General features: G+C 37.5%; 1 protein-coding gene across 2 annotated transcripts in view; it reads left to right on the plus strand.

The window, feature by feature from the left end:
- ESYT2 (extended synaptotagmin 2) overlaps window positions 1–24410 on the plus strand; it is an 80136-nt gene that overhangs the window by 35816 nt on the left and 19910 nt on the right. For both annotated transcript variants that reach the window (XM_063415730.1, XM_063415740.1), the window contains exons 5-13: window positions 3323–3395; window positions 4201–4290; window positions 15128–15183; window positions 19953–20073; window positions 20710–20886; window positions 21312–21394; window positions 22612–22660; window positions 23287–23376; window positions 23891–23986. In XM_063415730.1, the coding sequence (XP_063271800.1) occupies window positions 3323–3395; window positions 4201–4290; window positions 15128–15183; window positions 19953–20073; window positions 20710–20886; window positions 21312–21394; window positions 22612–22660; window positions 23287–23376; window positions 23891–23986 (835 nt within the window). The remainder of the gene's footprint in view (window positions 1–3322; window positions 3396–4200; window positions 4291–15127; window positions 15184–19952; window positions 20074–20709; window positions 20887–21311; window positions 21395–22611; window positions 22661–23286; window positions 23377–23890; window positions 23987–24410) is intronic.

Raw genomic sequence — 24410 nt, forward strand, 5'->3', positions numbered from 1 at the left:
AATGCATTTAAGTAGTTTCAACGTGTCTCCAAAACTCTAGAGTTTTGAGCTTTTGTTGGGTTTTTTTTGTCTGCTTTTAATTTTAATTGCAAAAGGAGTGTTTTGGTTTAGTTTCTATTGTTGCTGCAAGGATATTGAGTGCATTATGATCATTGCTTCAGAGCAGTTTTCAGAACTCTTTGGAACAGGTTTTGTGCATCACTCAGGATCCAATTAAGAATTTCACTCTAAATAGCTTGAATAGCTAATCCACAAAGCACTCACTGGAGAATGTATTTAAAGGTTCAGTTTGAGGACCATATTTGTGAAGGGAATGCTTTGCCTTTCTCTTACTGTGGAATTTATGTTAAAAAATTATCAAAACTCATTACAGTTTAGAAGTCTTGTTCTTGATGACAAATACGGGCAAGGGAAAAATTTCAACCGCTTGATCAAATAAAGATAAAATCAAAATAAATTGTTAATAAAAAGAAATCTTGTATTTGCTAGAGTGAATGTAGTAAATACTTGGGTAAAGGTTATTGATCGACAGAAAACAAGATAAACTCAGTCAATTTAAATGTGAACTGTAGCAAAGAAAACAAAAAAGAAGTTGAAGAAGTCATTGTTAATAGCCTGAGTTTTTTCAGCTTCTCATGACACAAAATAATTGATGCACTGAAAGAGTTTTAGGCTGCAGATTGAAACACATGGCAGATTTTTTCAAATGTGGAATATTGAATGAGGAGACTCACTATATTATACTGGCAGAAGACAGATGTAAGAACAGGGCCTAAAGACTTTCTAAAACCAATTAAGATAGTCCAGTGTACAAAACCATATATCCCTGTAATATGGGAAATATTTTTGCCATAACCTTTTAACTTTCTCTTCATTTTCTTCTGGGTATCTTCCATGGGCTACAATGACCACATCACACTTCTCTTTTGATTCAGCACAGCTGCTGTAAATGTTCTTACAGGAGTGTTCCCATTAAACTGTAACTTATCTCAGTGTTCTGTACCTTAAAGGGATCATAAATACTTCTGGGATATTATGATCTGAATGTATAGAATTTGCTTACTAAATGAGCTGTCAAGTTGTATGGTATATTACAGTGGAATTGTGTAGGCATCGACTGTTAATGGACCCAGCCAAATATCTCAGGGGATAAAACCATATTTAGCTTTATTATAAAGTTAAATGTTGTTGACTTAGTCCCCTCAAATGCAGTTTGTTACTATTTTTACTTCAGTTTGTCATCGTGTTGTTATGGATTTTCAAACAAGCATATTGCTTCCCAGCCTTCATAACACAAATAGTTCTGATGCTGCAGAGTGCTGAGATTGAGGTTTCAGTTGCAGGTTTTAATTGACCTTGCTTCTCTGTCTCATGTTGTTATGCAATTATATATATATATGTGGGAGTGTATTTATATATATCTCTACTATCTCTATATATAGTTAGATAGGTTAAAAATAGAAATTACTTCGTTTTAAATTGTGTATTAAAAGTTACATACCTATTTTTAAACTGTACAGTCACACTACATTCTTTCCAAGGAAAGCAACTGTCACCTTCCTTTGACATAGACCCCATCATGTTGTTGTCTTCCAGTTCCCCAAACTGGCCATTGAACAAAAAAGATTCTGCATAGTGTTATCTTATGAATAGTCAAAAATAAATTCCAGTGATGGATGTTTATGGGAAAGTCTTGGTACTATTGTTTATTTCTCTTTAAGGGATTGATAAGGTTTGTATTTGTTGAAATTCCAAAGACAGCGCCACCACACACAGAGCAGAGGAGGATACAGATGATCTGGGTAATGGATATGTGGAATGCAGCAGCTCTCACTATTTTTTCTTCTCGTAGTACTTTGTGGCCATCAGGCTCAGGGGTGGGAACAGCAATCCTGGTCTGCTCTTAACCTTACTGTAAGAGTAATTTATTTTATATTGACTTGAGCCTAGAATGGCTGATGAAGAGAGCAATTCCATTTTGTTCACAATTCCCCAAGCATTTTTGTACTAAGATTGCTTCATACTCCCACACACAGCTAACAGTGTTTCACTGTACAGGCCAGGTCTGAGGAATGAATGTGCAGAAAGCTGGGCTCTGCTGCAGAATCTGGACCTGGGTGCCCTGCAGAGAAAACAATTTACCCCTCCTTTCAGCAATGTCTGGCTTTAATCTTGCTCACCTCTGTCCCACTTGGTTCCTTCTTCCATTTTCTTTATATGGGCAGTCTGTTCAGAAAGCTCTTCAGATTTTATTTGTCCTTCTGTTACAGCCTCTATCTTAGGCAGTGTCCTCATCACCTCATCTCTCCCTACCTGGATCATGGTATTCAGCCTGTTGGGTTTTGCTTTTAGCTCTCACTCTCTAGAATCATTGACCAATTCCTTCCTAAATCAGAGTGTCAAGCTTTCTTCCTGAATTCCTTGTTGAGCCTCAAAATTAGTTTGTTTTCAGAACCAATATGTCTCACAGCAGTACCAACTCTTGGAAGAAAAAGGTTGCTCAGCTCTGCTGGTACATGCTTGACCTGCATGAAGCTTCAGGGAAAGCAGCTAAAAGTGCAAGCCTGAGTTGTGTGTGAATAATCTTGTAGCCTTGTAGCATGGACAAAATAGATGGGACTTCTTTTTACAACTTCAACAGATCTGAAATACAGGGCAGCATCTGGAAAATTTCAATCACTTGACCTTATGTCCCCAAAAATGGGATGCAAGAACTGTTCAGGGAAAAATTTGCATAGTTTTTAATATGTTCTCTAATTTACTTCCTGCCTCTCTCCCTTCAGAAACGGCTCAACTGTTTTTGGCTTAAAACTTGCTTGGAAGATCATTCAGCTCAGCATGCCCTGCTTATTGAAATTCTAAATACGACTGGCTTTGGAAGTCTATGAATATTTCAGACAAGTTTCATTTTTAGCATAACCACCATCTCTGTCTAGTGCTTCTCATGATTATGTTAGATGAGAGTGGATTTGGGTACATTTACAATCAATGAGATGTGTGGAGAGCTTTCCTGAAATGGAATATGAATTTTGTGTCCATTATTTCCCAAAAGTAGGGCCTCATGCATGTTTTCCTATTATGCATCCTTCTGGAGATGGTAGCAAACCTAGGTATTAATTGGAGTGAATTTGATGACATTGATGATGTTTTGAAGGGGATGTTTTAGCAAACTGACATTGGTTTATGTTCTGATATTTCAACATGCATTTTTTGTGCATACACTGAGATATAAAATACATTGTCAGGACAGTGCAAAACAGAACTAACAGGTTATTGCAATTGAGGCTATAAAAGTGAAATGTATACTTTCTTTTTGCTTTAGTTTTGTTGGAAACTGTGAAATTGATTTGGAGATCAAGAGATACTTCTGCAGAGCTGGTGTGAAAAGTATACAGGTGAAATTTTCTTCTTTTGTTTTTCATATCTCTAAATTACTGTTTTCTGATGAAATAATCTGTAAGAAAGAAAGAGTAATTGTGTAGTTTTGTAGCTTACTATTTTTTTCTCATTTGAATAGTATTGATACTGCAGTAAAATTTCAGTAACATGACTTAATAAAAGAAAAAAAATCCTTTAAGATGTAGGACAAATACACAACATTTACTACAGGAAAAGCTGGAGATAATTTCACATCAAGCCAATGTAATGTGTCATGTGTTCAAGTGATGTGTCAGTTTATGAAGGCACCACGGAGCTTAAAATTTTATTTCATTAGAATTACTGGTTTAGATGCAATTACTATTAGTAGCCTTGCCTTCTTATATTGTTTCTGAGATTTCCTGATAACAGATCTCTGCCTAAGGAGCAGATCTAGCTCTTTTACATGTGTATCTTGACACACCTATAAGCATTTACCTCCCTTTGCTCTCATACCTGTGGATGCCATTGTGCTCTTGTGTCACATTTGTGTACATGGAGCTGTAGAAATAATCTGCCTCACACTTTTAAGAAGTTACCACCAACATGGCACTGCATGATACAGATGAATGGAATGAATTTTTAAGCACAGCTGTTAAGTGCTTGTGTGAATGTTTTTGGGGTTTGGATGACACATAAAGAAAGAATTTATATATACATATAAAACAATTCTGTAAGCAAAAATTTAATTAATTAAAAGTGTGAGCACTGACAGCAAACAAGTTTTATTTAAAACTTGACTAAAGTAAATTTCATTGTCTTTTGTTTCTTCCCCTTTCACAGATCCATGGCACCATGAGGGTTATCCTGGAACCACTAATTGGAGACATGCCCCTAATTGGAGCACTATCCCTTTTTTTCCTTAGGAAACCTGTAAGCACTTTTAGCTCCCTTTCCACTTTTTTTAGAGTGCTGATGACAGTAGTTAGAAAATGATGGAGCAAGAACTAAGCAACAAAAGGGAAAGAGCTTAGGAAATCTCTGCTGTTGGTGTAACTTTGACAGATAAGCACTGGAAAAAAATTATGAAGCTAGCAGGAACCAAGCTAGATAATAATTACCTTGGAATTTGGAAGTGTGTTTAGTCAAAGCTGTCAGACTTTTCTTACAAGTCTTCTGGGAAAGGAAAGATCAATAGATACCATCTGGATTGGTTGTAAAAAAACTTTTCTTGCTGTTCTCATGACATTCTGTAGGTAAGTGTGATCTAACTTAAAATTTCACAAAATCTGTGTGAGATTGTTAAGAAAACTAATGCGGGTGTTAGCACAAATTAAAATCAGAATTGGAAATTACCCATCTACTGTGAAGTTGTTGTCCTAGATAGCAAGTGGGCAATTTCCATTATATTTACCAGTGACCCGAGTGTGAAGGTGAATGCAGCACATAGTGAGATGGAATTGGAATTCAAAATGATCGTGATAGTAGCAAAAGAGAAAAGCAGAGAGAAGGTCACAGAATTCAGCTGGAAAATGTGCTAGGCCAAAGTGCATGTTTGGGCAGGAGTAACAGTGAAACAAAGGTGAGCCAACAAGGTCTGCTGGTATGAGAATGGTACAGCCAAACTGGCATGTGTAAACAAGGGGACAGCCCTCAAATGCTTTCAGTTTTAGGCATGGCACTTCAACAAAAGTTTTTTTATAAAAGTATGAAGGATAATATAATACACATTGCACTTGGCTGGTGGAAAGTTCTTTGATGTTGTGTATTTGTGTGTGAGGCAGTTTCAGCAATTTGAAGTTTGGTACTGCTTTTAGTAAGTATCCGTAAGAGCTTAACAGAAAATGTGAACAACATGGAAATTCTTATGCTCCCCAGACTTCTTTAAAGAAATTAATTGTTTCCATCTCTTACTTAAAAGTATATTTTCCATTGGAAGCTTTCCTTGAATATGTTCTAATTAAACATTAAAACTTACTGTGTCAAGGTTTAGCAGTTTCAGACTGGCAGGTTACAAATTACAAGTGTATGGGTTTAGACACTTGGAAGCATTTCAAATTGATCATCTTGGTTTCATCTGCAGTCTGAAACTCTGAAAAGTTTGAAAAGTTGATCCAGGCTTGGGGGAGAGAGTGAATTCACCAACAGCTTTAGGAGATATGTTGTTACTTTCTTCAAAGAAATCCCATTCTTGTGATACAGTTCTTTTGAGCAGTCCAATGATAAATTTTGATACCATTTTGAAAAGATAGGTTTGGTTTTAGGTGTTTATGTATGGCCTAGAAAAAACTTCCATCACTTGTGTTATTTGTGTGGCTTGTTTCATCTGTCTAGAGAAACCATGTGTGCTCAAGTAGAAAGAATAGAGACTTCAATCTTAGTAAAATATGCAAGAATTTGGAAATATTTTGTGCTCAATTTAGTCAGTGTTTTTGTAAAAGTGAATTAGTTCATGCAAAACTGGTAAGACATTGTTGCTCTTATTTGGAAATAGTTGAAGAAGTACATTGGGATGAACCAAATTTGGATTTCCAGATTTTGAAGTGAGCCTAAACACTAGGAGATGTCTTCTTAAATTTCACCTCATTTTTAATCTCTGGCTCTACAGTAAGTGCAGGACCACTATTAATCTTCATGTTTATCCTAACAAAGCATGGCCCTGAAAAGGATTGAATGCTGTCTTGTGCTGGTTTGCACTGTGTAATTGTTAGCATACTCTCTGATACATTTTGCTGTTTAATCCTCTCGTAAACAATTTCCATACTCAGTACAGTCCCCAGCTCATTCCAGGGACCATCCAATAAACAAGTTAAATGCAAACATTCTGGTTTAGAGGAGCAGGGAGAAAAGTGTAGCTGTGTGGAGGGAGGTGGTGCCTTTTTTTCCCTACAGGAATAACATTTCTCCATTGTCTAGATGTGGTTTGGGTTGTCTCTCTGTTGTGTTTTGTACAATCCTTCTGCAGAAGCTGTTCTGACAAAGTGCTTCACTAGGACAATGTGCACCTGAGAGAAAAAACTGAAAATATATCAAGTGAAACACTTCTCATTTGAGTCAGTTTCTGAACTGGTCAAAGCTTCTGAACTTTGGGAAATACTTTGTCTGTAGTAATTTTGTCTTTTGTGCTACCCCCTGACACTTTATTAGTGGGACAAAAAAAGGATGGGAAATAGAGTGGAGTATCAGCTTGGACTAAAAAGTCAAGCCCTCCCCAAAAGTATTCAGTTACAAAAATGTTAAAAGTGTTTTTCACCCTCCTTTCACTTAAAAACTAAGGTAGTGGTCAAGGTCTGAGCAAACCTAAGGATAAATGGTTCAAAAAATAAGCTAAAATAGTCCATAACTTTGACAGTGATCCATGGCTGTTCAGCTTTCTCCAAGCAGACTTCTCTCCCCACCACAGTGTGTTTTCTCAGTGTTTATTTTTCTAACCTCTGTAGAAAAATGTAAAATAATGCTTATTATAGCAAGAACCAAATTCTTTCTCTTACTAGAGAGCAAGTGGCTGCAGCCGAAGAAAGCTTTTCTTAAATATTTTTGTTAGAAGAGAAGAGGAATTAGCTGGCAGCTAGCATTAGATTTTGTTCTCATATTTTCCAGTCTAAAGTAACTGGCAACAATTCCTCTTGCTTTGTATCATCTGTTTGCTGGACTTAATGACTATATAAGGCAACATGGCTTGTGAGTTTACCAATCTCATATTTCTGAGTAATGCATAAAGTTTTTGATATTTCAGGAGTTCTCACATATTTTGAAACTTCCTATATACTGTATATTGTTGTTGTTGTTATTGTGAAGAAGGTGCTAAAAGTTTTGTCAACTTATAAAATAAGCCTAAAAATGTAGGACATTTCAAGGGAGGGAAATATGTGCATTCTAATGTTTGAAGTAGTATTTTAAATCTCTGAGTGCCAATGCTAGAGAGAAGGTAGCGCAGGATTAGCAGTCAGGATTTGTAAAGTTCTTTTAATATTTCTCACCATATTAAGGTTATTTGTATTTAGCAGATAGTTGGTTCTCAAAGTTTTAGTTATTGTTTTACTTTTAGCACAAATCAGTGCATAGTTCTTTTGACTTGTGGTTCAGTTACAGAAGTTTGTGAGTTATAGTTGTACTGTAAATGAGTGATTTTCAAAAGCTGGTTCAGTGGCACACTCAGAATTGAGGGTGTGTCCTAACCCAACCGTTTTCTCTTAATAAAAGCCAAAACCCTCCCAGTAAGACAAACACATGAAAGTACTATTGTTCTAAAAAGAACAATGGCTGGAAATCAGGATGTCTTCCAGGAAAAATGGGCAGCTCTTCCAAAGCTCTCATTTTCAGATTCACAGTTTTATCTTCCTCCTGCAGACTTGAGTACCACCCACCTTCTACTCACTTTACAGATTGGTTCTGTCCTGTAGTTTCGATGAATTTTTACATAGGTTTAATTTCATTTAATACTGTCTGCCTTTGGAAAACTGGCTGGATGGCACTTTCAAAATTATAAGTCCTGATGAAAATTAGACTCAAAAAGAAGCACTTGAAGCCATAATGAGTCCCAGTGACATGGCTGGAAATAAAGTAGTTATGTAGAGTGTATAGAATGCCTCTAGAACATATGGAATTGTTAGGTTTGTGGAACACCTGGATAAATGCTGATGCACAGCTACTGTTAAAATAATATTTATTAAGAATTAATCTTGTTGCTTATGAAGTAAACGATTTGCACTGCTACTCAGCATACTTATAATTTGCTATAACTTACATTTTTTCTCTGTGACTTTGGTAGCTTATGGGATGTTTTAAGGGCCATCACAGTCGATGTTTCCACAGTACCTTATTCTTTTCTCACTGTGCCCTCCCATCTGATATTGTTGTCTCTCTTACACCAGTGCTGAAACTTCTGCTGCTGGAGGAAGCTGGCTAAGGGATGTGAGCTGGCAGGATAGTAAACACCCAAGAAGTGCCCAGTTTCCTGTCCTTCAGATATATTTTAGTTGCCTGAGCCAGCTCACTAAAGTCAGGAGAGTGTCAAGACTGGTGTGAGGGTGTGAACCAAAACGCAGAATGGTAGAGGGGTAGGAAGGAGGAGAGAAGGTGGAGAGAATTGGCTTGAATGAAGCAGTGAGTAGCTGACACTATGGAGAACAGCAGGTGCACTGGATTTGTGCAAAGCCAGCTGTAATCCTTCTGGTCACTTCAACTCACTTGACTGCTGTGTCTTCTACCCCCTCAAGAATACATCTTACCTCTCTAGCAGTTGTTTAAATCTTCAGAGAGTTACAACTGAAAAACTTTTAAACATCATTTCTTTGCAAAGGTATGCTGTGTTTCCTCTAGCAACCAGTGGGGATACTACAGCATCTGCTGTCTGTAGTGTTGTTTCAGTTTATCATATATTTCCTGGGAGGTACACTGGATAATGTTACATGTGAAGTTATCACAACAATGGCAGCACTTCAGTATTGTAGGTGGTGATGGGCTTTGCTCTACTAACAAACAAATTGTATCCTGTCTCTGGATGGCCATTCATGAGTAAAAGTAGAGGGATGTTAGTCTCCTCCTTGTAATACATTCCTGAGAAGAATCACACCTTATCCCATGGAATTGCGTCCTTGTGGCCTGTAGTAGAGCTGGACTTTTCCTACAAAAAAGGAACTTACACTTCCATAACTCATTTAGCAGGAAGTTGTTAACAAGCATTTTAAAATACTCTGTGGCTTCTCTTCTGAGAATTAATATTGCTTATGGCAGCCAAATCAAGCCACAGGGTTGGCAGTGTTTAGAGGCTGCTTTTTGTACTTCTGTGAACTTTATTTATGGCTCTGTGTATTCTACATTCCAGTACATATTTTTCACTTTGTAAAGGTTTCTAGGGTCTTGAGAACACCGAATGTGCATAGAGATGCTTGCTAGTTTTTAGCTTGTCTTTTCTTACTGGCTGAAGGGGTTTTTTATAATAAATTTTTTAATTTTATTTTTTAACCTCTTCAATGTATATGTTACATTAGTTCTCAGTACAGAGCTTTGGTAAGATGTGAATTTCTTGGTTTTCAGGGAGATAACAAAATTTGTTTTCACTTCTCTGAGCAGAGGAAGAATTGTAAGAGGTTTGAGTAACAAGACACACAGACTACTTCACTGGAAAGTGTAACTGGTGTCTGGAATCTCTCCTTTGTCCAGTGAGCTGGTTGGTAAAGTCTGCCTTGCACATCACCTCTCTGTTGCAGTGTGTTGTGGAAAGACACCATCGTTTCTGGCTTCTGGCAGAATTCACTGAGTGACAAATCCTGCACGCAGTTTTTCCAGTGTCCTGTTAGTTCTGCTGCAGAGAACCAGCTGGCATTCTCTGAATTTAGCTAAACTAAGAGAATTATGCATTGCTTAAAGTGGTGAAAGGAAATTAGATTGTTAAGCTATTTTTTAAATACGGAAAGTTTTTAGATTGGGTGCTTCATAAAAGATTCATCAGCTGGCAGTCCTTTGCTTGCTCCCTTTTTGTCCATAAGACTCTTCAGTTACTTATGATGGCAACATTGGTGTAACTTCTGTCAGAACCACACCTCAGGGGTCCTGCTCTTCTCCAGCAAGCCATGGTGGCATGGCAGTGCCCAAACAGAGAATGAAAACCCTTGGTTATTTTGCTGGACTGTGGCTGGGGGGCTCTCCCCTGCCTGTGAAGAAATTCTTTGCCTCCTTTTTTTCTCACTCTGCTGCATGTGAGCCTGCTGTCAGTGTTATTTCTATACTTTTGCAGGTATAAGGATTTTTTTTTTCTGAGTTGCCTTTTGGAAAATTCTTCTTAAGTTACAAACAGTGTATCTGTTGTTGGTCTGATTATGTTTGAAAACTGAGTGCAGACTTGAAACAACTTCATTGAAAAGAAATAGGGTGATGGCAGAGGGAGGTAGAACACTAAAAAAAAACATAAGAGAAAATAAGAGAAGAAAATAAAAAAAATCATTTCTCCCTAACAATACATGTAGACTAAGATTAGAGTGTGTGCTACTGCTGGGTGCTTCTGGTAGAACTGGAAACAAAGCTCTGTGGTGGGCAAATGCAACAAACTCTATCTGCAAGGAGAACTTACCTTCAAAGCCCAAACAGTAAAAGCTTGATTATGCCAGGGGTTTGAAGGCTTATATTCCTTCCAAAACATTAATGGCTTAAGATTTATTTGCAAAGCTTTTCTAATAATCCTGTAAAGTGCTTAGCCATAGTAATGTTTTTTAATTTCTGAGCTTCAGCTTCAAATGGAGGAGGATTTGTCTTTAACATTTCTGAAATTGGTCCTTGTCTTTATTCCTGTACATGAAGTGGATGAAGAGAATTTCTGATAGTATATGTACTAATTGTATTCTTTGTCTAAATGACCATTTTTAGTAACACAAATCTCAGGGGTTTTGTGTAATTGTTTTTTCATGCTTCATGCTGTAAGGATTGATGGTGGAATTAATGGGTGGGCTTGTTTTTTAGCAGAGATGTGTAATAATCAAAATATTGACTTGTGAGGTTGTACCATAGGCTCTGTTTCTGTTTCATATGCTGTGTTGCAACCTTTTGAAATGTTTTTTAGTCACGTCAGTGGAAAGTGTCACTTCTCAGTGGCATCTCTTAAGTTGTTCTTGGTTTTCTTTTGGGCTCTGGCAGTTACTGCAGAAACCACTGTGATAAACGTTTCAGTCCAGTGCAGGAGATGTTTCTCAATGTTCAATTTCAACATGCCTTGTGTTGCTCAATGTATTTATTCAGTACTTGCTGTGTAGTTGCTGTATGCAATACAGTGAACAAAAAATGAAAACGAAAAGATATGGAAATATTTTGTCATTTGCTATTTAATCTGAAAACATCATTATGTTAAATATAGGATGCAGGTGTGAACACCTCAGGATAGGGACCACTTTTGGAAGGTATTTATGGTGTCCATGTGCTTCTATTTTGCCTATTAATAAAGAAAAAATAAGTCATATAATAAATGGGGTTCTGTGTCTTAAAACAGTGTAAAATTACTTCTTCTAGAAGCTTGATTGACTGCATAGATTTTTAAAGTCTCATAATGTACAGACAAAACTTGTGATTCAAACAAGAGAATTAGTCTGAATGCTCAAACTGTGGTTAGTCTTATCAGCTACTACCAAGCTACTTGTTTGCTATATTACTTAAACATCTGTGGATTTGCATGATTGAGGAAGTATTATCAAACCAAAATTACTCACACTAAGTTAAACTTTTCATCCTGGTTCAATTAATGATTTCTTAATTTTTTTTTTTAGGATTTAAGATGAGGAGGAGATTTGAGAACATATACTAATAATTTGCACAATTAATTTTCAAGGAAGAATGTACTGAAATTATCTTAGTTTTCCTGAATGTAAATGCTCTGTGTTCTAGCTCATAGTTTATTTTTGTGGAACTGTACAGCTAAAGCTTACATCCCAATGTAAAAGAACCCATTTTATAACAAATTATTTTCAGCAAGGGTTTTTTTTACATTTGGAAATTTAAAACCTCATAGCTTTAAGTTGGTAATCATGTAGAAAAAAAAAAATACAGCACCTTAAAAAAAAATTAAAAGACTGTTCCACATACAGTATGGATTGGAGCTAAGCACTTATTCTCTTCTGAAAGGTATTACTGCTATTTAGCCTTGTTAGTATTCCATAAATAGATGAGCATTAACCTTTTCTCACTAAAATAATCCTGCTAGGACTCTGATAGAAAGTGAGCAAAACTAATTGTAAATGAGGCACTTTAAAAAGACATTGAAAACAAAATGGTCCTGCAGCCAGTGATAGCTTTGTGTTTTCACCTAAAGAAGGAATCAATCAAGAAAGTCAGCAATCTCTGCAGAACTTTTAAATCTCTGAAGAATGTTTTCACTCTAGATTCTTACAGTCTATGAAGAAATGTGTATGATCAGGTAGATGATTTAGCCTGAATTTAGTCACATAACGTGACTCTGTAGAGAGGGGATGTCTGAAACAGGAACTCTGACTTTCTGGAGAAATTACTGGGTGGAATTATTCCATGATAGGGAAAGATGTAAATTTTCTGCCACAAGGAAGATGTCTCCTACCCCATCTGCAGATTTGCAGCTGTGGAACACATTTGGGGCCAGTGTAGCAGAGGAGGGCCTGGGAGCATCCAAGCCAGCAGAGCCTGAACTGCACTGAAGCACCAGGAGAAAGGGGGAAGTGAGAGACTGAAGGACTCCTGGCCCCATGGGCCATCCTGAGCTGTTTTCTCATGAGGTTTGTGACTGCCTGGACCTCACATGCAGCATGTTGTCTACTGCTAAAGCTTGTCTGGCCTCAGACTATTACACACTGCTGCTCTGCTGTACAGGGATCAACGCCACTTCCAGGGGAGAGCTGGAAGTGTGAAATGTGACTCCAGCATGGCTCTGGAGGGAGCACAGGGGCACAAGTGGTGATCTTGGTCCTGCTGGTAAAGTTGAAGAGACAAGAAAGTGATTGGGAGTAGCCAGGGGGGAGTCATGAGCAGGAGATCATGGTTAACCAAGCCAATTCCCCTCTGTGATCAGAGGGCTGCCTCGGTGGATGAGGGAAGAACTATGGATACAGCTTGGCTTGACTTCAGTAAGGCTTTTGACACTGTCTTCTGCAACATCCTCGTAGGTAAACTGTTAAATACAGAGCAGATAAATGGACAGCTTGGTTGAAAAGTGGCTAAACTCTTCAGGCTCAGTGAGTTGTGGTCAGCAACATGAAGTTTGGCTGGAGGATAGTCAGGAGTGGTTTACCCTGGAGTAAATTCTGGAGCCAACACAAATTCATGGCTGTTCTCGATGGCAGACAGAGTGTGCTCTCAGCAAGTCTGCCTGCTTAAAACTGGGAGCAGTGCTTGATACACCTGATAGTTGTACTGCTATTTAGAGGGCTTTGACAAGCTGGAGAAATGTGCCTACAGGAATCTCATGAAGTTCAGCAAATGGAAATGTAAACTCTTGTGCCTAGGAAGGAGTAACCCTGTGTCCCAGGACAGGCTTGGGGGCTGAGTGGCGGGGAAGCAGCTTTGCTGAAAAAGGCTGTTCAGCTGGACAGAAAGGGGAGGAGGAGTCAGAGGTGTGCACTTGTGGCAAAGAAGGCAAACAGCACCCTGGGCTACATTAGAGGCATTGTCAGCCGGTTGAGGGAGATTTTTCCTTTCTCCACAGCACTGGTGAGGAACATCTGGAGGCCAGTGTGGGGTTCCCCAGTACAACAGAGACAGGGACATGCTGGAATAAGTCCAGTGAAGGGCCACAAAAATAAAGAAGGTACTGGGCATCTCTGGTGGCATCATGCTCCAGTCCTTTAATCATCTTCATGACACTCAGGATAGCTTCAGCCCTGTTTGTGGCAAGGGCACGGTGCAGTCTGCTCATGCAGATTGTTGCAGTACATCCCATGATATATCTTGCCTTTTGTTCTGGAATATCAGGTTATTACGTCTTACTATTTTATTGAAATGATAATAATTTTCTTTTTTCTGCTTAATATTACCAGTTAGGCCTGGTAATATTGTTCATAGGTAACATTGTAGTTAAAATATTTGCCACCATTACAAAAGTATATTAAGTAACAATGCTCCCTATATGAGTAAATCTATTATATGTTATCTTTACTGGAAGTATTCACAAAGGAAATCACTAATTAAACTATTAATAGATCCTTTGTAAAAGAATGGTATGTGCTATTTTTAAAAAAGAAAGTGAAGGTGTCTGTGAAAATATACAACATTTGTTCTTCTAGAGATTTGTTGCTTTGTTTTAGCATTTAGCTCAACCACCACAATCAGGCTCTTAACTGAGGAATATCAGAACCCTTTTCTCATGCAGATATACTAAGATTGGGTGGGTTGGATTTGGAAACAGGGTGGTAACTGTGTGGGTTTGGGTTTGTTTGTTGCTTAAATATTCTGTTTACTTCTGTGAAGTTAATAGAAATCATTCAATGAAGACAGAACTAAGGGAACTCGGGTCTGTTGGTTTTGGCATCTAGTTTAGAATAGTATAGGATCAAAAAGGATATTTTAAATTAGTTTTTAATGCCAGCAATTCTGAAACATAATAAATACCTTTATAAGTCATAATTTTCTGCAAAGATTTTCAGTGAAGAAAATGTGCATGATCTAGTTATGAGTATCCCTTTTAATTATTTCTGAGGATTTTTCTCCCTTTGATACTTAATCCTGTTGATATCTTTCTTCTTTATCAGTGATAGAATGAACTTGTGCCTTGAAAACAGCCTCTTATGTTTGCAGGCTGTTATCACATCTTCCTGCCACCTTCTTAATCCCAATTCTTCATTCTTTCTGTTGGTTTTGTCTTCTAGACCTCTTATTTTCCTGGTCTCATATGGAATTCTTTGTCAGTTTATCATAATTTGCAAATTCATGTTAATGACTGTTCATCTGTAACAGGTGTATGGTGACTCCAGAAATATTTCTCCAGAAAATAGAACCACGTTTCATTATTTTATATGGGCTGTACAGAGTAGATCCTGTGTATTTGTGTAGATTGAGGGGTGTGTGAATATGAATGGTGGAAGAGTGGGTAAGAGAACGGTGAAACTCTTTATAACTTTTATGAAATGTGTCTACAAATTCTTAAAAATGGAAGAGGGTTGTTTTGTTTGTTTAAGAAAATCCTGGAAACTGGTTAATTCTCTACTGAGCAGAATCTATAAAAATTGTGTTTATTTCTTCAGTGTTATGAATTCTAAGATGATTCTCTTTTTTTTTTTTTTTTTCATCCTCCCCCCCGCCTTTTCTCTGTAATTCACAGCTTTTGGAAATTAACTGGACTGGACTGACCAATCTTCTGGATGTTCCAGGACTGAAGTGAGTAAACCTAAAGCAGTGTCTGCTATATCTGCACCCCAGTAAAGCCCAAAAATTTCATGACCATCAATTGAATAGTTTCTAGGTTAGATGATTCTTAGCAGTTCTCTTTTAATGTAGAATAACATGAAATTGCTCAACTTGCAGAAGGTAGTGATTTCACCACAAGCCAAAGTTATGCCAAAAGCATATCTAGTAGGTCTTGTTAAAAATACTTTGAAAATATAATTTGTAATGTACTTCTTTTAGTGTTCTCAGCCTTTCCAAATTTCCAGAATCTTGTGAATTTTCTGCTGCCAGGTCCTTTAACAGCAGAAAGACAAATAGACCTGTTTCATCCCAGCATGTTCATGATATCTTGGTTCTTGGCTTTGTATGCCAATCCATCTCTATTTGCTTGTGTAAAGGTAGTTAGAAATACCTTAAGGCTATTCAAATTAAATAAAGTTTCTAATATCTTCATGTGCTTACTTTTAAAGCTCTCAGTTTATCATGTGAAGATCAAGGGGAGTAGCAAAAATATTGACCGTATATAGCTATAAAATAGCTTAGCTTATTCAGAGCTTTTCCTAATACCACATAATAAAATCCCAAATTAAAAAGCATCAATAGAGGTGCAAATTGGGCTGTTTTGAATCATTACAAACCTGATAAAGTTAAATCCGTGAATATATTAATATTTATCAGGTTTTAATAGTTACCAAGGGGCTTTTTAATATGGAGACAATGGCCAAGGAGATAATGAAGGATCTGATACACAGTTGGATTCTGTGAATTCCTCTTTTATTAGATCCATACTCTCAAGCGTTGGCTGACTCCAGAATTATTTTTTATTGTTTCAAAACAGGAGTTTGAATTTAGGTATTAAATTAATCCCTTAGCAATCAATTGCATGACTGAAGTGACTTTTGCTTTCCTCAGACACGTGAAGCCATTGCATGGAATCCCAGCTGAACAGTTTGAAATTAGAACTTGCATTAAGTAGGTTAATGGCTGCAAGAATTGCTCATGTTTCAAATCTGCTTAAGACTGTCTCTGAGGAAAGAGGTGTTCTTGAAGAGTGAGAGAAAATGGCTTCCAAAATACAGCTTCTGAGTAATAATTCACTCTTTGGATATAACATGACTAAATTCACATTTAGTACTTAACTTCACTAGGCTCCTGAGACTCACATCCTGCTGCGTATTTGCCTGACTGCAAACACCAAACCTCAGATGTAAACAAAGTCTCGCCAAATATCTCAAGTTTATGGTTTCCAGAGCAACCAAAGTTGGCTACATATTCACAAACCTGTGCCACCCAGACGTGGTATAGTTTCTATAGTAACTGTAACTGAGGTGACTCATGCTCTGCCTTGCCAAGAGGTTTCTTTAGTGCTGCATTTGTTTGTCTTATCAGCAGAGATAAGTTCTGTATTTTGGTCTGCCAACCTGACATATTGTAGTTGTTATAAACAATGATGAGCAAGAGATTGCTGCCACCACAGGTACCCTTTCAGTCCCCCAGCTGTTGGCTGCACACTAAACTGTTATTTGAACTCTGATTGCAGATGTCTTCTACTAATTGAATTTCAGCCTTAGCTGCTGGAAGCTTCCCTGTCAGCTGTAACAATTTTCATTGCTTTTCCTATATGGCTCCACAAGGAGAAGGACACACAAGTAATTCATATTCCATCATTAGTGTAGCTTGTGGAGAAGAGGAATTAAAATCTCCCTTTGAGGAGGAGCCAGGCTGTGGGAATACTCAAGTGCTTTCAGGGGGGATGTGGATGATGGGAAGATGTTGGGGTTACTTGAGATACAGTGAAAACACACTATGCAGTCAGAAATGTGCTGTCTGTGCAATATGAATAAAGACAGCACAGGAAAAATAGACAGCTGATAAAAATTGATAAAAATTAGGTAGAGCTAAGTAGAGAGCAATACAAAAGAGTAAGCAACTAACAATTATTTTACTGCAATGAAATTGAGCTTTTGTCTAATAAACTATATGGAACATTGCACACTTGTTTCATTGTTTTGAACTGAAAAAATAATTGTACACAGAACCATTGACTCAATTTTTATGATCTTAGGAAGGTATTTTTTAATGATGCATCAACATAAGGGTTTCTATTAATGCTCCTTCCTCTGTTGCTTGCAGTGTTTTGTATCTGTTTTCCATAAATCAGACCACTTAGTTTAGATAACAAAAATGCAAAAGATTGTAATTTTTGCCTTGTATTCATGGAGAAGTTTACACCCCAGCTGCCTAATACTAGATGAGATTTCAACAGCTTGAAAGCATCGTGTTGTTTCAGAATTCATTTAGTTCATTAGTTAGTTGCATACAATCTTCAGTGTTCTTTTTCAGCTCCCTGTATTTAAAGTTACAGTATCTGCGACCTTCTAGGAGTCCAATTTCTCTAAGTAAAACTTGCTGAAACTTCATTAATGCTGCCTCATTTTTCTCAGGTGTTTTAGTGAAGTTCAAGTAGTAAGGTTGGGATAAAATTGTGACTGACCTTTGGAATCAGAGTTGGGGTTTAGTTCTGGCATAAAGGATTGTGAGTCCTGCCAGTTCTTGGGCTGTGTTTCTTTCTCTTATTTAAGGAGATTTGCTGTAACTCCATTTGAACATCAGTCAGTCTCTGAACCTTATGCTAGTCTAGAGTAGGTTCATTTATGCCTGTGGTCACACAAAGTCTGGGGTCTTAAGGAAAGGCTAGAGAAGAGCAGGGCAGCCTTTCTTTCAAGGCAGCTCTGGTACCATTGCTTTGCTTGCACTGCCCCTTTGCTTTCTTTGACCTACGTTAGGTGGTTTTCTCCATTATTCATCTGTTCTTAAGGGACAGAGCATAAAGGCAGAGCTTTCACTTCATGCCAAGTAGGGACACTAACAAAAACAGGAACAAAAAAGCTTACCTGATCTCTATACTGGAGTTTTGTCATTAGACTTGTATTTTGAAAAGTGTGACTGCTGCTTGTGTAGTTACCATCTCCTCAGCTTGGGTTTGGTTCTTCTTTTCCTTTTAACGTTAAGACTGGTTGAGATGTTTATCTTCAATTTTTTGTCAGCTCTTAACAAAATAATTCTATGTTCTTAGCTCATTTCAGAGAGTTTAGCATACATAAATGGAAAATTAGATGTTTGGCCAAATGAAACATACAAGTTTGAAAAGCAATATGTTAAAATAATGGCTAAATGAAGCTGCTCTTCAGGTAACATGATTATCTTGTAGTATTAATCTTAAAAATTACTGAAACTCTGAATTTCTAGGTTTCAGGTCGAAGGAAAATCTCTGTAAATGTGATTGGATAAGCTCTGCATGAGGGGAGGGGAGTGAAGATTCTTTAGGGCAAATGTGCATTAGCTCATACAAGCAGAGAGGAAACTCTTTTCCTCTGAGCAATATCTTAACATTATCCCTTGTTTCCTCTTTCTAACCACAGGCCTGCACAGACCTATCCATTGATTTTAATGCAGCCTTGAGCTCCTTCTGTTCCTGCTGTTCTGAATACCATTACAAAGTCAGCCACGTTCCATCATGTATTGTAGTTATCTGGATTTACAGAGGAAGTGGGCAGCCAAGAGGATGCAGGCTGTTCAGGTTGCAGATCTCTGGCATGGAAATCAGAGTGCATTTCTGCTGGGCCAGATTGTATTTAATGGGTTCATTCTGTTGCCCATCTCTAGCATAATGTTAATTGCTCACCACTACATTTTCTTTCCAAATGAAACCCTAACACGTATCACATTTCACTGCAGCCTTTGTGTTTTTATATTCTAGCTCCTGAGTCAGAGCTATTCCCAGCTTCAGATTCAGTCTTAGAAAAAAGCTTCACAAGGTGCTCACACACAAGTGCTTCATCCAAAGATATTCAAAGTAATCAAACATTATCTGCAGTTTGATTTCACAAAGACTGTAAAAAGGGAATCATGGAGTGTATTTAGGAGGAATTGCAGCTCCACCAGCTTTAGTGAGAATGCAGCTCTGCAGTTCAGAGTATCTCAAGTATTGCTGTAATTACCTCTCTGAACCTTTCTGCATCCTCCTGAGACGTCCTGGGTACCTGTGTTCCGTGTTCTGCCTGTGGAGGCAATGTGTGCAGCCAGTGCTGTTGTTGTGACAATGATTTGTTCTCAGTTCAGGCCTGAGCTGGGTGACCTTGCAGCTTAGGAAATCATTCTCTCCTCTGTGGAGGGGTGTGGAGTTGGGTTTTACATGATTCATTACCAGTGTGGTTGCACTGCCACTCCCTTTTCACTGAACAAAACCTGTTTTGGTTCCCTAGGCTATATTTTACTCAGCCATGAGCTTGTGTTCTGTGTGTCTGTGGTTTAAGTGATGGTCCTCCCAGTTTAAGAGGACAACTGGTTTAATAACAATACAGGAATGGGTAGCCAAACTTCCAAGGACAGAGAAATTATTATTGAAATACAAAAGTAAATAAACAGTTACCATCTGCTTGGTTATATGCATTAGAGGCAAAAGTACTTATGCAATAGCCTTTTACCCAGGCTAGATTTAAAAGGCAAGGGGGAGGGGAGCCAATAAAAATTTGGCTGTGGCAGGGAAATGGGAATTTTCTATTCATCCCTGCAGTTTCTGCCGTTCAGTGTCAGCTGCTTCCACCTGGTGGCCGTTTGGGCAAGAATCCTTTATTTTACATTTACAAACCAGATGTGTCTTCTACTCCCCCAGAAAGGCAAACATTTTCTCCATTTAGGTTGTTAAGCAGCAAAAGGAATATTTTGTTGAAGTAACTGAGGATTCTTTTCTCCGACAGTGGCTTATCAGATACAATAATATTGGATATAATATCCAACTACTTGGTCCTTCCGAACAGAATCACAGTCCCCCTTGTCAGTGAGGTGCAGATCGCCCAGCTGCGGTTTCCTATACCAAAGGTAAGCAAGTTCCTGTTAACAGGAATCATTGGCATTTTATTTCTTTTGCAGCAATTTTTCAGGATAATCTGTGTGAATTTTGAAATTCAGTTACTGCACTGGTACTCTGCGTTGCTCTGAATTCAATCACTGATAATAACTGATTTAATTCATCAACAATATCTGTGAAGTTGATGTTTGAAAGAACACCAAGAAAGATTAATTTATTTATTTATTCTGTTTCATTGGAATCTCAGACATCTCACTTTTACAATTACTAGATTGCTATAATCTAGTTTAACTGTATAGATTAAAAATAAAGTAGCATGTGTTTTATATTATCATGGAAAATTACTATTAGTGTTCTTCACTAAACAATTGTTAGTATTTTTTGCTACTCAATTCCAGAAACCTGGTATTTCTTGATGTAACTGGAATGTTTCTGATGGTTGATGACATTTTTTCTTCTCAGGAGTCTCTTGAGTGCTAGGTCTGTTACGTGTGTGGATCATCACTGACATCTTCTAGTTACAGTATGTCCAAAATCAGTTTCATGTTAAGGAAATTGCAGTGGAAATTATAAAACATCTATTGTGTAAATCCTGCTGACATGGAAGCTTTCAGATTACTATACAAACTCATCTTTTCCTTTGTCAGGGTGTTTTAAGGATACACTTTATTGAAGCTCAGGACCTGGAGGGGAAAGATACTTACCTGAAAGGGATTGTCAAAGGAAAGTCAGATCCCTATGGAATCATCCGCGTGGGCAACCAAATTTTCCAAAGCAAGGTCATCAAAGAAAATCTCAATCCAAAATGGAATGAAGTTTATGAGGTATAACCAATAAAAATATCTTGTATGTTCTTCTTTACAGAAGAAAAAGAAGAAGGAATATCCTCTTTCGTTTGTTAAAGAGGTTATTTTGGGGTTGTTCTTAAGGAACTTCTTGATGTCTCCATCTAGAAGCCCAAAGTTCTGTAACAAAATAGAAATTCTACCTTGATTTTTTTTTTTTTTTTTGTCTAGATTGAGGATCAATAATTTTTAAAAAGTAGTTTGGGCTGTTGCCAAGATTGACAAATTTTATGTGAAAAGCTCTTAAAATTTCTCTACTCTTGAAATTGTAATTTTTTTTAAAGCTTTTGCTTAGTGATGTATTTTATCATACAAAGGTATTGCAGCTCAGTGTTTTTCTGTTCCTATGCTGTTTAACCAAGCTGGTCATTTTTACTGATAGTGCCCTCTCACTGAACTTGCAGGCCTTGGTGTATGAACATCCAGGACAGGAGCTGGAGATTGAGCTCTTTGATGAAGATCCAGATAAAGATGACTTCCTGGGAAGGTAAATGTTATGGAGAATATGTAGGTATTGGAAAGCGATGAAATATTTTAATGTTTCTTCAATTATTATTTGTATTTATTGCAGTTGTTCTGCTGTCTAATTGTATTTATAAATCCATTATCTTGGTAATAAGTATTTCCCTAACTACTTTATGTATGTAAATACATTTATATGAAAATGTGCTTGTGTGTGTATCTACAAATCTATATGTTTACATCTTTTTTGAAAAAAACAGGTAAGTATTATGGGTACCCAGATTTGTGCCCTACCTTCTTTAATGAGCCAGGACTAAGTCTTAATTCTTTCTTCAGGCAAAGTTAATATAGTTTTATAACTCTGTATCTTGTTCATCTTCATAGCTTCTAAATGACTGTCTCGAGTTTATTTTCTTCTGAAGAGCTGATCTTAACTATTTGATTAAAGAAAAAGTTTTGCTGTAATGCTTTTGCAAACATGACTCACTCTTTGACTGTTTTCCCATAAACATTTCAGGGTTTTAGCCAGCTTCTTTCTCTGGTGATTTATCACCTCTATTTCTTGCAGAGTTTTGGAACTTCCCATTGTTGCTTTCTGTACTGAGTAGAGCTCCCTTAGCTTTCCAACTCCTTCTCTCTTGTCAAGAGCACCAGTACCTACTTCTCATGAAAATAAAGAAGTAGGCAGTACAAAGGCTTCTTTTTCTTTGCACTTCCCTCATCTTACACTGAAGTGATGGTGGGAGGAAGTGACATAATGTGTACACCAGTACTAATTAAATAAAAAGCCAGACAGATGTTCATGCACTGGCATGCAGTTGTCTGCTCTGTTTAATTTTTAGCAGATCCATTCCCTGCTACATTTTTAGCTTGTGTGAACTAGAACTCTCCCAGACACTGCCAAAGCAGGAATTTGGTCATAGCTATGTCCAGGTGCTGTTTCCAGTGGGTAGTTTGGATTTGCTTTCTGTTTTGAGAGTTGCCTCATATTTATGTGAGTTACATTGTGCCAGTTGCCCTCATAGCTACGAAATGGGCTCCAGTGTAGGCATTTTTCTGTGTTCCTGCACTCATCTTTGCTCAGCCATTTCACTCCCTACTTCTGTTCTTAGGTGCTGAAAGAAAGTATTCTGCTCCTTTGATCTCTGTGGATACTCAGCAAGCACTGGGTGGGGCTTGAGTTCTGTGCTAGATCTTTTGTTCCTTGGCTAAAATACTTCTTCTTTTTCTCCATTTTTCTAGTTTGATGATTGATTTAATTGAAGTTGAAAAGGAGCGTCTTCTAGATGAGGTAAGCAAGTTCAGTAGGTATGGGGTTAAAAAGGCCCATAGTTGTTCTTGCATTATTTTCTCTTGGGCATAGTTCCTGTATGTGCAAGAATAACCTTAATGCTGTAGAAATAGATGCTCTGATGATCAGTACAGTGGTTTAAGAGACATCTAAACTGGTGAAATCTGAAAAATAATGACATTCCTTGTTGGTCTTGGGGTTTTAAGGTTACACCTATGCAAATGCAAAAATAGTAATAGATATTGGGTAAGAAGGTTTTTTTGCAAGAAAATAGTTAATTCCTGGGCACACCAATTTTTGTCCTATATGCAAGAGAGATTTTATAGGAGCATAAACAAGGTTTGTTCTCCCAGAACATCTTCACAGAACTTAAGGAGTTTTCTTGGTATTTTGAAGATGCTTTTATGGTATAATGTTGAGGTTTGTCTGGGTGGCTTTATCATTCTGTGTTGTAATACTTTATGTAAAATATGACATTTTAATAGATCAGATCTCTTCATGTAATGTCGACTTCAGCTCTGGGAGATTCTTAGTAGATTTTAGTGCTTCCTAAATGTCCTGAAGAACCAATTGCAATCTTATATTTGTTTGCCAGGTTATTTCACATGACTTTGCTTAATTTTCAGTGGTTTACTTTGGATGAAGTGTCCAAAGGAAAGTTGCATTTAAAACTGGAATGGCTCACATTGATGCCAACTGCTGACAATCTAGACAAGGTATTAAAGGAACACATTACTGTCATTCTGATCTTAAGTTTTTGGGGTCATTTTTTGTTTATTTGTTAAGTATGTAGCCAGTGTCTCTAGCTGCTGTGGATTTGGAGGAACCTGTATCTTTATTCCAAGCCGTCTTTAGAAATCTCAAACTCGTCCTAAGTGCCAATGGTTTAATTGAGATTTTCAAATGCTTCTGTGGTTCTTTTCTCTTAATGTTACTGTTGGAGAATATCTGCTAACATTTCATTAGTCTGGGAGATAAAGCTGGCTATGATATTACAATCTGTCCAATCTAAAAAAAATAGTAGGAAATGGGGTGCAAATTTCCATGCAAATGGTTTTGAAATGTCTGTATGAGTCTTGAAAACTTACTTTTTATGCTTCATGCTGTGCATTTGTGAATGTTTGCTTTTTGGGAGGTGGTTATTTGGTTTTGTTTGGTTTTTTTCCTGAAATGGGACAGAAATAGTAACACTTGGTTTCCAGAAAGGCTTACAGTGTGTTTTTGTTTTAGGTGCTAACAAGCATTAGAGCTGATAAAGACCAAGCTAATGATGGGCTTTCATCTGCTTTGCTTATACTGTATCTGGACTCAGCAAGAAACCTGCCTGTAAGTTCCATTCTCGTGGATACCCTTTTGTCACAGGGTCTCTTGGGGACTCCCAGCATGTCCTGCTTGGTAGTGTGACACTGCTTTACTAACACACATTGTGCCATCTTCTCGATAATTCCTCTTCTTTCAAGACGTGTGATGTAAGGTCCACTTTTTTAGCAGCATAGTATTATAGCTACATATTTAATAAAACATTACTCTTTAATCAGTGTGGTTTTTCTTTAAAGAATGCTCCTTTCCTGGACTTGAAAGGCTGCATGTTTTTATTATGTGATGTTTGCCAAAAATCATGTGGGATTAGCATGAGGAATTTTAAGGAACTAACTGGGAAAAAACCCACTTCCACGAGTTCAGATAAATCTGCTTGCGTTGGCTTAGGGTATTGCTGGAGATTTGAAGGTGCTGAAGCCCTTGTCATGAA

Source organism: Prinia subflava, chromosome 1 (genome assembly GCF_021018805.1).
Source record: "Prinia subflava isolate CZ2003 ecotype Zambia chromosome 1, Cam_Psub_1.2, whole genome shotgun sequence".
NCBI lineage: Eukaryota > Metazoa > Chordata > Aves > Passeriformes > Cisticolidae > Prinia > Prinia subflava.